The 16,404-nt window shown below is 39.7% G+C and overlaps 1 protein-coding gene across 2 annotated transcripts in view; it reads left to right on the forward strand.

Annotated features, from left to right (window-relative positions):
* The window catches only part of grid1b (glutamate receptor, ionotropic, delta 1b), a 458,806-nt gene that overhangs the window by 5,841 nt on the left and 436,561 nt on the right, over window positions 1-16,404 (forward strand). For both annotated transcript variants that reach the window (XM_024284275.2, XM_024284276.2), the window contains exon 2: window positions 13,490-13,645. In XM_024284275.2, the coding sequence (XP_024140043.1) occupies window positions 13,490-13,645 (156 nt within the window). The remainder of the gene's footprint in view (window positions 1-13,489; window positions 13,646-16,404) is intronic.

The following is a 16,404-nucleotide window of genomic DNA, read 5'->3' on the forward strand; positions in this document are numbered from 1 at the left end:
TGATTCCTGTCTAACCTCATCCGTCAGTCTGTCCATCACCATTGCAAACAGGAAGGGGCTCAGAGCTGATCCCTGATGTAATCCCAACATGCAACAATAAATGGCGACCAAAATTGCAGATCCAGGCGTACAGTTTGAAATTGGATTCCAGCTCAAACGAGGAAAACAAAGACGTTCATGGATCTATTTGCCTGCAAGAAGATGCATCAGAATAGAGTGGAGCAGGGGGCTTGTAGTCCACCCAGGCTATTTTCTACGTCAATAATACATTAATCTTCTTAGCCGCTTGTCCCTTTCGGGGTCAGGGGGTTCCGGAGCCTAACCTGGCTAGAGCGGCAAGAGTTCATTAGAAATTAACCTCTGAGTTGTGGGCGGCTCGGTCAAGTGGATGCATCAGAATGCGACAGGAAGCTCTTATGTCATGTATAACCATCCATCCATCCATCCACCTTCTTGGCCGCTTCTTCCCTTTCGGGGTCGCGGGGGTGCCAGAGCCTATCCCGGCTACTGAAGGGCGAAGGCGGGGCTCACCCTGGACAGGTCGCCAGTCTGTCACACCTAGGGGCAATTTAGAGTCACCAATTAACCTATGAAGCATGTTTTTGGACGGTGGGAGGAAGCCGGAGTCCCCGGTGAAAACCCACGCATGCATGGGGAGAACATGCAAACTCCACACAGAAAGGTCCCAGCCGGGATTTGAACCGGGGGCTTCTTGCTGTGAGGCGAGAGCGCTAACCACTGCACCACCGTTCAGCCCAGTCATAAGTACAATCTTTTTCAAACTGCATTTTTGCTTCTGCTCCTGATACACAGCAATTTGATTGATTGATTGATTTATTTTAAGCATAGATTGAAAAATACAGGACAAAACACACAAATATTTCAAACTCATTGGAGAAACAATTAAATCCATTGACTAGAAAATAGAAAACAAAAATCAAACACACTTATGTCACATTTGGTTCATTCATTTTTTGTGATAAGTAACTAAAGTCAGTAGAGTTTGATTGATTGCTTGAAAAGGAGTGGGAAGAAGTGAATTTATATAATCCCACCCCTACTGAATTACTTCATTTTACAGTTTAGCATAATTATGTAATCCGGTTGTTGCTGTTTTTTTGGGGGAATTCTCAATATCAAAGTGAAGTTCTTGTTGATTATTGATTAATCTGAAACAATATTTCAGTTGACAGTAACATTAATCATACATCATGAAACAGATATGTAATACTCATTGATTATCATCAAAATACAATGTCTTATTGATACAATTTGAATAAAGAAATACTCAGAAACACTATTTTAATCCCAATTTCCTTCATATATGTCCTCCATTATCAGTAAAATGCTACAAGAGTGCATTACAAACAGCAGAAACATGATTTTTTTCAGAATGGGTCTTTAAAGTATCTGTTTTGGGTTCAACTTATAAGTTGGTCGTCTAGTAGTGACCAGAGAGCAGTTAAAGAGTGTACGAGTAAAATACTCATTTCTAGAGGAACTTCCCAACATCTATTTTTTTCCTTCAAACAGAATATTTGGAATGCTAGACTTCCTTGAGAAAGAATACTTTTCATCAGTTGATCACTATCATCAATTATTTTATCTTCATCGATCTGGTTCTCATCTGTCTAACTCAGCTTGTTTCACCGACTGACTCATCGTCATCGTGGATTATCATAACTCAGGTCAGACTTTCTTCATTAAATTCTTCATTGGAGTTTCCAATCTTTTACAGCATCTTTACAGCCAGAGCTCATTTGATGCTCAGGTTCGGCTCAGATCTTTGCAGAAGGCGGTGATTGCTCAGTCTAGAGCTCCTCTTTATCCCCGGTGGGTGGTTCTGCCTGTCCGAGGTCCTTCAAACGTCCCCCCCATGCCAAGTAGATAACAAGACAGTCTTTATGAAAAGAGCGAGGAGGAGAAATGACCCCATTCCAGGAGCCGGCCGGCCGACAGCAAATGATTTACGCCGCTGGGGTGACGGTTAGCAGGAGCCGCCTGGATTTGGAAAGGCAAGTAGAACCGCGGGAATCCAATCTGTTGAAGCTGGCAAAGCAAACAAGCAGCTGCTGCCTTTTTCTGCCCCCCCCCACACACTGCCAAACAAGATTAACCAAGACAGTTAGGAAGCTACGCGGACGGTCCCGCCTGGTCTCTGTGACACCCTCCGTTAGCACGCTTCCAGATGCAGGAGTGGACACAGCCGCTTTACAGGCAGGGGGAGCGGCGTTAGCATCCGTCTTAATTAACGCCGACAGACGGAGCTGGAGGAAGACGCGGGCTCATTGAGCGTAGCTGTTACACCTTTTTATGGTAACCCCCCTCCATCCCATTGGGTGTTTCAAGCAGACAACAGGAATGAGAAAAAGCACCTGAACCCCCCCATCCCGGTCAGTTAACAGAGAGGCAGCAGGGCTATGCACCGTCTGATGGATGGATGTGTGTTTAAACTGTCTACCCCATACATCAAGACGCTGATGATGTTCCTGCTGGAGGATGAAGCAGCACACCGTCATGCCTCCTGATTCACATTCAGGGTTATTGATCCACAAAGTTCAGCGGAATCTTTTACTGCTCCACCCCCCCCCACCAAACACAAACACAAAACAAAGCTAACAATTAATGCAAACACGCTTCTGTGTTTTGTGTAAAATATTTTAAAAAGTCCCTCTTTTCTGGTCTGTTTTGTGTTTGAACTCCTTCATGCTGTTCTAGTCATTCTGCAATTAATTTGTAATTTACTCTTGCTTTCTATTATTCCAGTTATTTATTTTCAAAATATGAATCTGTTTATTGATCACTGAAAGTGAGTGAGAAGTGGTTTAACCTTTTGACAGCTATGAACATTCAACTTTCAGCTAAATAGTAATTAATACATTAAAGGGTAACCAAACAGGGAAGTTGGAGGCTGACTCCGCCCACAGCTGAAATGTGAAACTCCAGTCAGAGGGGCGGGGCTTGGGGGCAGGACTGTTATCATTACTGCAGCTGCAGGTCATGATGTGAAACTTACATGGTTTGACCAATCACAAAATTCAACTGTAATACATTGATTCAACCTATAGGGGGCATCTCACAGACGGTTTAAGACAATATTTTCAAGAATTAAAAACGTTTATTTTAATTTATCAAACATTTGGCAATGACCAACAGACAGCATCTTTAAAGCCCCATTTATAGAGGTCGACAGACAAAAAAATAGATTTAGGGTTTGGTGACCCTTTAAAATCCCACTACGATCTTTTCATTTAATTTTAAAGCTTTACCAGTGCTCTTTTAATTATGATTTTGCCATTTTTGGATGAATCAAAAATTTTTTTTTTTTCTAAGACAGTTTAACTGCGGCAAGAGTTCATTAGAAATTAACCTCTGAGTTGTGGGCGGGCCGGACAAGTGGATGCATCAGAATGCGACAGGAAGCTCTTATGTCATGTATAACCAATAAGATCTTATTCAAACAGTTTTTTCATATCCTTATATGGGTGTATTCAAACTGATTTCTAACTTGTATAATTTTGACAAAATATATTTTATTATGTAGAGTAAAATATTGAAAGTTATTTAAGGTTTAAGTTGATTTATTCTGGAATAATATTCCTGCTTTTTATAATTGATAGTAATGTTAAAAAGTTACGGTTTTAAAGTTTTAAAAATGTAGTTTTAGAGTGTTCAATAAATGTTCGATCTAAGGTGTGTTTTGGATTTTGGCCCCTACCTTAAAGTGAACCCGATAATCTGGAACTAATCTAAGATTCAGGACTCAAACTGAACCAAATTAAGCAGATTTAGTCCAGACCAGCTGACCTTTTCTAGTCTGAATATTCCTTTAATTCGCAACAATTTGATATAGAAAGATTCATTAGTGTAATTTTATCTTGATTGTCTTTATACCGTCAGAAAAAAGCCACGAGAAGACTTTAGAAACACCAAAAAGACTATTTCATTTGCGTTCATATTTAGTGGTTTTATTGTTGATAAACTCCCTCTAACTTCTTACTTATATTGATCCACTAAAGTTCTGTTAATTGTAACACAGAATAAGCTCTAAACTTTAAGGAACATCTGTATTCAGTCCAGTTTTTTGCCGGACTACAGTGTAAAGCGAGTTCCCATGACTCTGCTCTTCCTCCCATCCGTCACGTTTGCTTGCAGCCGAGTGGATCCTGGGTTCAGTTCAGGCCCCAGTGTCTCGTCTGATAAAAATCCCCACATTTTTCACATTTGGTTGCGCGGCGTTGGTGATCGGTGCTGAGCCGGCTGTCAGACAGCAGCGAGGAGGAGCTCTGGAGCTTGTGGATGTGTGAGGACGTGCATGAGTACGGGCTCCAGCTTCAGGCTGTGTCTCATTTCGGCGTCTCTGCCTGCTGATGGCGTGTGACGGCGCCGCTCATTCTCAGCGTTAGTGTGAGCGGCACCACGGCGGCCTTCGCAGATTCTCCTTGTTTTCCAGCAGGTCACACATCGGCGGCATCACTTATTAGGATGTTTAATCACGATAATAGTCAGGCGGTGCCCCCCTTTCCAGACAAAGAGGGGTGGAGGAGGACTGTCGCTCAGGGCTCTGGACGCCATCAATTGTGATGCCGATGTTCTTGCAGTTGGTGTTTTTCGCAACAAAGTGCTGCGCTATTCATCAGGCGCTAAATGCATTCTGGCTGAGAATTGGAATAATTTAGTCTGTTTAAAGAGAGTGAATCTAAAAGTTAATCCATCAGCATACTTAACTGTGACTGGCCAGCACAGCCGAGTGGGTTTCACACCAGCTAACCTGCTGCATGGAGGCGTCAGACATCTTTTGAAGAATGCTCTACTGGATGGAAGTTCAGGCTCACATCGTCACCCCTCATGTTCCTATTTTCCTGCTCATTGACTTCATTACTGGCCAACAGAAACGTTCATGTTGTGCTTCTGTTTGACTGGTCCTTCCATTTCCAAACATCAGCTGCTTCCTTTTTGGAGTGCAGTAATAAAGAGACCAAAACGAGAAAAGTTCACACATCTGACAACAATAAATACGCTCTCCATTATGATACTTCCTGTGCAAAACTGATTTCTGGAATAATGTCTTCTTACCCAACCAAACAAGCATTCATCTTTATTATTAGTTGGTCATAATACTTATAGATTTGTCAAATGATTTGTAACTCTAAATAGAAGTTTAGAACTAGGTTGTTTTAGGTGAAACATGGTCGGGATGGGACATAAATTCATTGACTTCTTTCAACTCCCTTTCAAGCAATTAATCAAACTATCTGACAAATGTAGCATTTAATGGATTCAAAGTGTCATTTACTCTATGTAGAAATGCAAATGTGTCAATTTGTCATTGAGAATAATTATAGCAGCCTATTTTTATGTGGATGTGGATGTCTGCATTAATATATTCTATTCTATATTCCATTTTAATGTGTTTTTAAATGTTTTAGTGTGTTAAATGTCTCATTGTCTCCCATTTTTAATGTATTTGTAACCAACTGTGGCTTCTTAGCCGCTCCTTTTCAAAAGAGGTTTTTAACCTATGTATACCAGTGTGTGTGTATATATGTATATATATATATATATATATATATATATATATATACATATATAATAGATATTGATTAATTGATTGATTTATTGATATGTCTGGGAAAATAATCTAAGTTATTTATTCAGAAGCCAAACAGTTATTCCCTTTATTTTATGACGTTAAAGTTAATGATTATTCTCAAAAGAAAACAAAACATTAATAATACTTTAAAGAGTAATCTAATGACAGTTTTTAAAACAAAGGGTTATTTTAACATATTACTCCTCTGATTTCAATCAATTGACCAATTTATAATTTCTAAAGCACATTTAAAATCAGGAGTAACTAAAGTGCTGAACAGAAAAACAAATCATTAAACAATAAAATAAAAAATACATTAAAAAAAACAATAAAAAGGATCTCTGAACCTTTTTATGACAACAAACGTTTCATGGAAGCCCTAATGTTTATTTCTAGTCACGGTCATTTATTTACAACTTTAACATTTTTTAAGAAATTAACTTTATTCAAATCACAAATGTTTTTTTTTTTTAATGTACAACAGAAAAGTAAAGATTTAGAACGTGTGATAATTAACTAAATAATTACTTTTAATGTTTTTAGTGTTCACTGCATAATAAAATCATGAATATATTGAACTATTAGTGACGTTTGGATTATGGTGTGTGTTCTTACACAGCAGTGTGTTGTAACATGAAGCATGAGTGTGTTTGAGTTGGCTGAGGTCAGTGTGAGGAAAAATGCTAGAAATTACCAGCACACCTGAATGCAGCAGTAGTTAGCTCTTACGCCTGGTTCACACCGCACGTGGAAGTGGCGTGGAATGGAGTCCGCTTCCATTCGGCGCCCTTGTTAACCTATGGTGTGGTTCACAGCAGACGCGAAGCGCCGCGGTCCTCCACAGCCGGCTCAGGAAGTGCAGAGATCATTTTGGCATCTGGTCTATTATTCGTATCAGCCGCGAGCGATCCACGTCAATCCTGGCAGGAAGTTACATGAAGATACATGAGAAAATCTGGTTTATTTTAAAAATATATCCAATTTTTCACAATAAAACACCACAATTGATAAATGCGATCATATTTTGTATCTGAACATTATTCTCCCCTAATTGTGGATATTAAATCTACACATTAAAGTCAGAATGAAACTCTTGAAGTAACTCTGGGAAGGATGTTTGTGGTAGATAAATGTGGGGATGGGGGGTGCAGTCACTTTATAGTCATGGTTGTGAGTTTGAGCCCCCAGTCAGAGAGGATGAACAATGCCTCACCTGCCAAACTCTTTTTCACCAGCACCTGGTGGGTGTTAATTTAGAGCCTTGTGTGTAGAGAAGTGTATCATTGCATCACTGTTACACACCAGTATGTTTACGCTGAAAGTGGCAAATGCATATTAAACTGAAGACACATTTATTATTTGTTGATTACATCAGGCTTAGATCATCCCAGAGGTGTTTTTCATTGTTACTTGCTTATTGGTAACCCCAAAAAAAGATTTTTCTGGACTTTTGTTTGTCAAATGCTATTTTTCATGCTCAAATTATAAAATAAACTGAAACAAAAACTGATGTTTGAACCGAATCGAGGTGAAAGTGAATCATTTCATCCCCGTGTAAGTGTGCGTGAATTTTATTTTCATTTTTTTTTATTTCTAATTAATTAATGACTAATTATCCCAACTAAGTTTGATTTAAATATTTATATTTGTTTGTTGATTTTTTTTAAATAGTTCTTAATTTTTTTTCTTTGATTCCTTGAAATGATTAACTCCTGAAAGTAAAATCCTGAACAAGGTCCTAAGATGTCACTCACGAATACAACACATTAAATCAAAGAACAGTCTGAGGAGGCTGAAAAACTAAAAATCCGTCTGCGCTTCAATCTGCCAATGAGTCAAAACGTAGGTGAGAGAACGTCCCAGAGACGTGGACACTGATGAACCGGAGCTGGAGTCAGCAAGCGTTTCCGCCATGATACAATGTTCCACAATCTCATGTAAATAAGGCGTCTGAGTCTGAACAAGTGTGTCACCCAGAGCACGAGACTTAATTATACAGATCTGAGTCATTAGTATTCTTGTGGGGGGGTGGGATATCCAGGTCAGCACAGCTAAGTCTTTGTAGTTCAGTAGAACGTCAAAGGAACAATCTTATTCCTTGAATGTAATAAGCGTTTCTTCCCTGGGGGGGTTTACCCACTGCTGATGCGCCACATGGGCAGCTTAAAAGATAAATGATACCTCTAGTTTTAGCGCTGATGAAGGTCTTAATGGGAATGGATTTTCCTGGATGAGGATGATGAGGGGGGTGAAGGTGTAATTGCACTGAGCATGTGCAGAGTGGCAGCAGGCAGGATGAAGGTGTGTTTACAGGAACTTTATTGCTGCAGCTTCACACAGATGGAAATTATTTGACTTTGTAAACAGTACAAACTGTTCCCTGTAAATGTATGTGTGACAGGGTTATGGTGACAGAATGGAGTCACTGTTACTGCTGTACATTTGCTCACAGCAGAACACCAAATATCATCTCCAGAGATTAAAACTTGAAGGTGCCCTGTTCTCTCGTGATCAACCTTTGTGAGGGTTTCGCCTCTCTGGGGACAGTCCAATAGATCTGCTCTGTGAGGCTAATTTAGTTGTTCTTTTCCTAATACCTCACCCCCTTTCTGATTTGGTTCACAGACGGCTCTCATCAAAGACCAAACGGTCCAGTAAATGTTTTTACAGCAGCTCTTTTGGGAGCTGTATTGTCCAAAAAAAGCTCCTACCAGCTTTGCTTCTTCACGTTGCTGACTAGTTTTCCTCGCAGTACATTCTCTCTCCCTTTGGTTTAACGTTTTATCTTTCTTTCTCTGTAAGATCAGGAAGGATTGGAGTTCAGATGAGCTTTCACAGCTAGAACCAAAGCTGTCAGAGTACCAAAGATGTTCATGAGCTGCAAAATATTTATAGTTGAAGTCCCACTCCAACTGCATATTTTTTTCTATTTCAAAATCAGCAGTGGTCTTCGAATCATGATAATGCAGTTTTTAGCCACAATAAAAAACGCCGCTCAACTTTTAAGATGTATTTTCTGCAGGAGTTCATCAGAAATCCTTATCTGTTGGCACTTAAGTTTCCCATCATTCCTTTGTTTACACGTAGGTAAATAACACGTGTAAAGGTCAAGCTAACATTAGCGTCGCCAAAAAAAAAAAAATAAACGATGAGCAATATCACAGCTATCCAACTGTACAGTTTAGAGCCAAATGCTATTTGATCTATTTATTGAAATTAAACCTGATCTTATTCAAACATCCGGTTTTCATCTACTCCTTATCCTACACAATTAAATTAAGAAATATTCTAATTTTAAATTAATTTATTAATTTATTATTCTCAGCTCAGCTCCAAAAGCCACGCCCCCTCAGAGGAGATTCTGGAAACAGAGTCTTCAGATCAACATGAAAAATGGCTTTTTAAGACATTGAGGTTGTAGGATTTTAGTTAAAAACTTCATAATCATAATTACAACACTACTGGGAATGTTTTTAAATTAAAAAAAAAAAAAAGTCAGCCAACAACAAATTAAAGTGTCGACCTGAAGAATCAGCTCTAAATAGATAGATAGATAGATAGATAGCCCTTTATTCGTCCCACGGTGGGGAAATTGCAGTGTTACAGCAGCATTGCAGATAGGTAAAAATTGGAACAATTTACATATTTACAACAGAGCAAAATAGATAAAAAATACAAAAAGAAGAGATGAAAAAAAGAGAAGAAGCAATTGCACTGTGAAGCATAATTTCTTTTACAAAACTGAGTCTCAAACTTTAAATCTAACATTCCCAGGCAGCAAGGCAAAGTGCCTCATATGGTTAAAAAGAGGGCCGAAAATGTGGCCCCAAATGGGTTTGTCCACAGATTCTTTGGTGGTTTGCCCACATTGGTTCAAGTGGACACTCAGTGGGCTGCCTTGCTAAGCTCGTCGGTCGCCTGGTGAACAGTATAGCGAGCTCCTGCACCAAGGGGCCGGCAGAGACAAGGGGCGCTGGGCAGCTGAGCCAATGTAGGGCCACATTTTCTGCCCACTTTTAAACCATATGGGGCCCACTGTGCCTTGCTGCCTGGGAATGTGAAAACAAAGTAATTATTGCTGAGAAATCACAATGATCTCTTTCAGGAAGTGCTTTAATACCAGGTGTTTCAGCAGCGTATTAATCCAGGTCCTTCCATCTCAAATCCTGAGTAGAGTTCACAGATGAATGCAGTTTAGAACTTAGTCACAGCTGCCCTTACAGATGCTGTTTGCGGTCATAAAATGGGTAAACCTGTACAGGGCACGCAGGTATCCAGCACAAAAACAGGAAATCTGCTAGGGTAACAATGTTTATGCACATTTGATTCAACAGGCATGCTGCAGGCACCATGTCATAGCTAGCACTTAGACAACATGGAAGGGTAATAGCGGAGCTTGTTAGGGTGATAAATTGTGCATTTTGTGGTACAAGCATCAAATTTGGCATGGATACCTTAGTATTACCTCTTTCAGAAAAGCACGCCAGCCACGAAAAAAATCCAAAATTATTAAAGATTGCGGCCATACATTTAATTATAACAAAAAATACTCAACGTCTATTTTCCTCAATCTCAAAAATATGGACTGTTCATGCACAAAATGCAGTCTTTTAACTTGAAAAGTAAATAATCTGTTTCTCAAACCTATCAAAAACATATCTCTTTCTTAATCAGAGCTTCAAAAAGATTAATAATACTACTATATCCATGACAAATGTGGCGTTTGTACCACAAAATGTAAAATTATCTTAGTAACTTAGTAAAGGGTGAAGTAGGTGAGACACAGTGTATCGCAGAAACCGTACAACATCACTTGTACGTCATAAGAAACTTAGGTTAGCCTTGCAAATATTTCATGATACACTTAACACACTTGAGACAATGGTACGTTCCATTTTCATGATGTCCCTTGAGGTGGTACAAGCCTTAACAGCAACCACCTCTAAGATTCTGTCCCTCCTCTGTACTACCTTCTATGGCCCAGACAACCAAAATACCAGGTCAACAGGTCAACACCCGTATGGGTGTATGTGACTAAGGCCGTAGTTTTAAAACGGTAGTTTATATCTGCGCTGTGCTTGGTAGCACAGTTTATGGCTCCAGATCAGCCCCCCCCCAAACCTGCTGCTTTTTGACCAGGTGGTGCTCGAGGACGCAAAGGCCTGGACCGCACTTGATTACCTGCCAAAGCAGGAAGAGGCTTAATAAACATAACTGCTCCAGTACATTGTTTTTGCAGCAGCAGCTGATAAATTACATTCGACTAGAGTCCCCCCCAATGACACACAGAAATGCCTGCAAATGTTCCCAAAAGGTCACACTCACAAATCAGAGGTAAATTTAACAGCTTAAAGTGAATTTCCACGTTTGTGTGCCCTTTAACCGAGTGCTTGCTCTGAAATATCACAAACCTGTTTGCAACACTTTAGAAGCTTTGCTTCTGTTTATTTATTTATTTATTTTTTGGTGCTGCATTGAAACAGGTAAGATAAGACCTGGGTAATATACTCCGATTGCAAAACAAACCTATATCTTCTGTAGTTTTTGTTGTTTCATTCGATTTGCTTCCTAACATATAGAGCTGGGTATTGGTTATAATTTCCAGATTCGATTCGATTCACAAGAGCCCAAATCAATTTGATTCCGATTTTTTTTTTAATTCTTCAATTCAATTCAATTTTAAGTTTACACATTTATACACATTTGTTTAGAAATGCATTAATAATTGACTTTATAATTTGACTATATTTATATTAATCTGATACAATTAACATATTGCAAAATTTATTAGTGAATTATTAAGATTGTTAATATTATACAGTGTTGGATGGATTCTCTTCTCCTGGAGGGCGTTTCAGTTTAACCACTAGGTGGCGATCGCGCTATAGAAGTACACTTTATTCAAGAAGAAGACGACTTTACAAAGGGAAAAAAACGGTATTTTAGACCACAAATAGTTAATTTAAAAAATACTTCCTTAGAATTTTTTGGAAAATCCATGCTAGTGAGTTTATAAAGATGTTCATTTAGTCAGTAATGTATTATTTGGTCGACTGAGCGTTAGCATTAGCCGTCCTATGGGAAATGCTGTTAAACATTAGCATTAAGCTAGCGGACTTTAGCTTTATTTGCTAAATCGATTTATATCTTTTATGAGTCGATTATTGATCTATTAAGCTTAAGTCAATTTGAATCGAATATTTGATTTTATTAACCCAGAAGAAGTGGTGAGGATGTGAAATATGCAAATTTGTCCAACGCCCACAAGTGCGGCATGAATCTCGATATTTGTGGAGGGATAGTCAGCCTAAAGTCATACGGCTCCTCCTTAAAAAAACTCCTCTGGACACCAGCGTCACATTCCCCTGAAATTGGAGCAAAAGGGATCAGTCAGAGGATACAGTTTGGAATCAGCCTGTGTTCTTACTCAAGACACTAAATGGAACTGTGACTGTAAAGACATTGTGACTTTTCACTTTTCAGAAATTCTGATTAAAAATGATAGACCAAAGGGATATCTCAGCTTGCCATCAGATTACAGAAACACTGCAAAAGTAAGGAAGAAAATAGGAAATTAAATTTGGGGCTGTGCAGTGGTGTAGTGGTTAGCACTCTGGCCTAACAGCACAAGGCCCTGGTTCAAATGTCTGTGAATGTGTCAGTGTGTGATTTTGTGACACTTTGACAAACTGGTGACCTGCACAGAGTGTACCCGCCTTTGCCCAGCAGTTGCTGGGATAGGCTCCAGCAACTCCTGCAGGACATTCAGCAGGTTCACAAAATGGATGGATGGACTTTGATTTAAGTCTTTAAGTACAGCAAAATCTGTACGCCAACAGCAACCAGATGGGAAAAAGAGCATTATATATGCCTGCTCAATAATAAAAAAAAAAAAAAATGAAGTTTAAATAAAAATAAATAAAATTCCTGGTCCTCGAGATCCACCACCCAGATTATTTTCCAGATCTCCAAGCCCTGATCGCTGCTGATGGCTTCACATTCTGATTGAATGAACACACCTTGTCCAGGTAATCAGCAGCAAGCAGTGCAGAGAGAGCTGGAAAACAGGTGGGGTGGTAGATCTGGAGGACCAGCAATGAGCAGCCCTGGATTAGACAATCGGGCATTATGCATTAATTCCTTGGTGCTAGCAGATTTATTTACCGTTGGCCAGCATTGTCCGTCTCTTCATAAAATGGCTTCTGTTGTCCAAAAAATTTTGGGCAATTAAATTCAGTTTCTTCTCATCTGAGCAGACAGTGTATCCAAATTGTCACCATTTTCTGTAAAAGTTCAAGGACTCCAAGCACTCTGCTCTGTTGGGCAATAAGACATCAAGCTTTTGGTGCAGCGGCGTCTGTCTCTCCATAAAACACCAACAACTGCTGTGGAATTACCAGATAAACCAGAAATCCTCCAATCCCAAAGTCCAGAAATTGGATTAGTTATAGTGCAGTCCAGTATTACACAGGTTTGTCATAAATTGAGCTTGTTGTAGCTAAGTCGAGCATGCCTGAATCAACAATCAAGATCCAGATTTCACTGAAAGCTTAAGACTGTGCAGATCAAGTACTGGTCCTGCTGATCCAAACAGAACCTGCAGAATATTGTTCCTCCAACTGGAACTGGACGCCTACCAAAGACATGTATCTTTCTGAATCAGTTTCAAACATGTATAAAGGTAATGGGTGACTCTGCTGTCTGTTTGGGGTCAAGTTTAACCATTAAGGCTATGGGGATGTTTCCTGAACTTCCTATTGTAATCAGAATTGAAATAATGCAGTTCTGAAATCTGCAGGCTTTGGTTCTTTTTCTTATGGATCCAGTGATGCAGCCGTTTGACTGTCCAGCAGCCTCTGAACTAACTCTCTGTCTCCATGTGTTCTCCTCATCCAGGTGCCATCTTTGAGGAGAACGCGGCACGGGACGATGAGGTGTTCCAGCTCGCTGTGTCTGACCTCAGCCTGAGTGACGACATCCTGCAGAGTGAGAAGATCACGCATTCCATAAAGCTCATCGAGCCCAACAACCCCTTCCAGGCAGTGCAGGAAGGTCAGTCTGCTTTTTTTGAGTTTTGCTTTCTTTCTGCGAGATGTTCTGATCTGATGCTGCTGGATTCTGTGCTGGAGAGCAGCACTGAGTCCTCCTGAAGAAGAGGTGGATGTTTCAGGTTCTTAAAGAGTTCTGCTGATATAGGATGGAGAGCAGTGAAGATGAAGGGGTGAAAATCATTGTTGTGAATGGTGATGATGAGGCTTTGTTTGTGATGATGCTCTGGTCTGATTAGTTAATTAACTGACTTGTTTGCATTGATGGAAAGAGATGTCGTTGAAGGAGATTCTGGTTATACAGTCTGTGGACGTCTGGGGGAAGATTTCCCTGTGCAGCTGTGAAGCGGGAAGACTTATTCACTCCTGGAAGTTTTATACTTCAACGTTTAAGCAGTTCAAGCCTCCAGATTGTCTCTGCAAACTGAGAACACAGTCATTAACAAAGTATCTTCAAAGAACGCAGGAACATGTTGACTGTCAGACCATTGACTGTATAAGAGAACTGGAATGAGTGACTCCTCCCCCTGGCATTCCAAACAAGAAGCACTTGCTGGTTCCAAGAACCCAAAAGACTTCAATGGAGCAATAAACAGTTATTTCTTACGTATTCCATTTGTCAGAACCCTTCTTGATCTGATACCTTTAACATGTTCTTGATAGTACTGTTTGTTTTTCATGATACTTTCTCTATGTTGCAAATTATTCTAGTTATAAACGTACCAATCAGATGCCACAATAAACATCTCACGTTCAACAAAGTCTCCCAAGCCCACTTTCAAGTGATAGGGGTGTGGCCTTCCAACAAGCTCACTCCTGATTGTTGAGAGTGGTTGCCATAGAAACATTTACTCAAACCAATTTGGACCAATCATTGTTGACTGACAATTTCTGGTTCCAACATGTCAGGGTCCATATCGCAGAAGAATGGCGACTGAATTCACATCATTTTGTTAAAACTGGAAGTAAAGTATATGGATGACATCACACTCACTCAGTCCAGTTCTCTTATACAGTCAACTATATAGACTTGAATGCTCAAAGGTCAGAAATGTGAATCAGGTGTGCATATTTGTGCTTGTGTGGCCTTTTTTCTTTCATAAATACATTTTTTATTTAAGTTTGACGTCTTTTCAGATATTTCAGCTGTTTTGGTCTCAAAACTTTCACTTTTATGAGTTTGGTAATATCCAACGGTTTAATGCTCATTGAAAATGAATGAACAAACCCTTCATAAACTTTGAAACACTTCAGTGAGTTTAGATTATTCAGCAGTGATCGTTCACCTTTACGGCTCAGGCACTTCCTTTTTAGATGTCCTATTCTGCAAATACTTCATCTTAAGAAAGTTAAATAAAACTGTCCTATTTTCTGTCCTAGAAGAACAATGACCATATCAAGAAAGGTTTTCAATTGCAAATTAATCTTAGTTTGAGAAATTGTGTCCTAGTGACTAGAATTATTTTTTAAAGTAAGAATTTGATTATTTTCTGACCCGGATGGCTCAGTTGGGTGTAGATCTGGGGCATAATCCGGGTTTGCTTCCCAAGGAGCGCAATGAGCTTAATGAGTGTGGGTCCATAGGTAAGGACTCTACTGCCTAACTATGAACAACAACGGGGTCTAAGTTTGGGTCTGCCTGTGCCGGTCCCCAGCCCAGATAAGATACAAGGTTGTAGGCCCGGCCCTGGGCTGCATGTAGAGAGATTAGAACTCTATACTTATTTCTAAGCGGCCTGGTTTTGCAATGTCCAAATTGTGCTAATTGTTGCCTCCTTTACTCAATATATATATTATATATATATATATACTTTTGGAACACATTTAAACGTATTCTATTTATAAAAAAAGAAAAAAAACCCCAAAAAACCCAAACTTTTTCTGTTATTGTTACATTTGCAATACTCTACGATACAACATGTACACTTGTACAACGTGCAATATTTATACTCCATGACTTAGCTTCAGATGAATCTTTATGTGGTTTTTCTGGGTTTCCATAGTCATGTGACCTCATCTCCTCTTTTAAACTGTCACTGCCAAAGAATATCTGTGATATTTCCTCATTATATTTGGAGTTTAGAGTCACAAGTCCATAAATCAGGAATGTGAAAGTGCCAGTTGTTGAAATTCTAACTGGTTTGTAAGCAAAGGCCTTAAAACGGCTCATAAATCTCTCTGTAAACCTTAATGGACTCCACTTTGGCTCCAGCAATCACTTTGGAGAGAGAAGGTGACACGTTTATGTCGCCTAAAATCACGTTTATGGGTCCTGAAGTGACCTCGTCCATCCAAAATGGTTAATTCTGCCTGAAGAAAATCAGAGAAACTCTGCAGGTAAAATGCTTTGGTCTGAGCTGGTTCCTGATTGCTCGCTCTCGTCCACGTCGAAATCACAAACCTAATGTTGGGAGAACCTGACACTGGAAAAGGATACGCTTGTTCAGTGGAAACTTCTTCCTGTAGAATCAAGATAGGTAGAGAAATGACTGATCTTTGCTTTGTTAGAATTTCAGCTCCATATCTGTCCTTCACAGTGGTCGTAATGTCGTGTCTATACTGCCCAAGAAGTCACATGTCGGCGAATCTTCCACTGAGCTGGTGGAGGGCTGCTCTTCATCACAATAACGAGGGCTGCTGACAACGACGGTGGCTCAGAGGGTCATGGATCAGCGAGGTCCACCTGCCTGTCACAGCCGGAGATGTAAATGCTCCATGCTCTCCTGTTTTATGGTTGGCTGTGGTGGTAGTGTGTGTGTGTGT

This window comes from Oryzias melastigma, linkage group LG19 (genome assembly GCF_002922805.2).
Source record: "Oryzias melastigma strain HK-1 linkage group LG19, ASM292280v2, whole genome shotgun sequence".
Classification (NCBI taxonomy): Eukaryota; Metazoa; Chordata; class Actinopteri; order Beloniformes; family Adrianichthyidae; genus Oryzias; species Oryzias melastigma.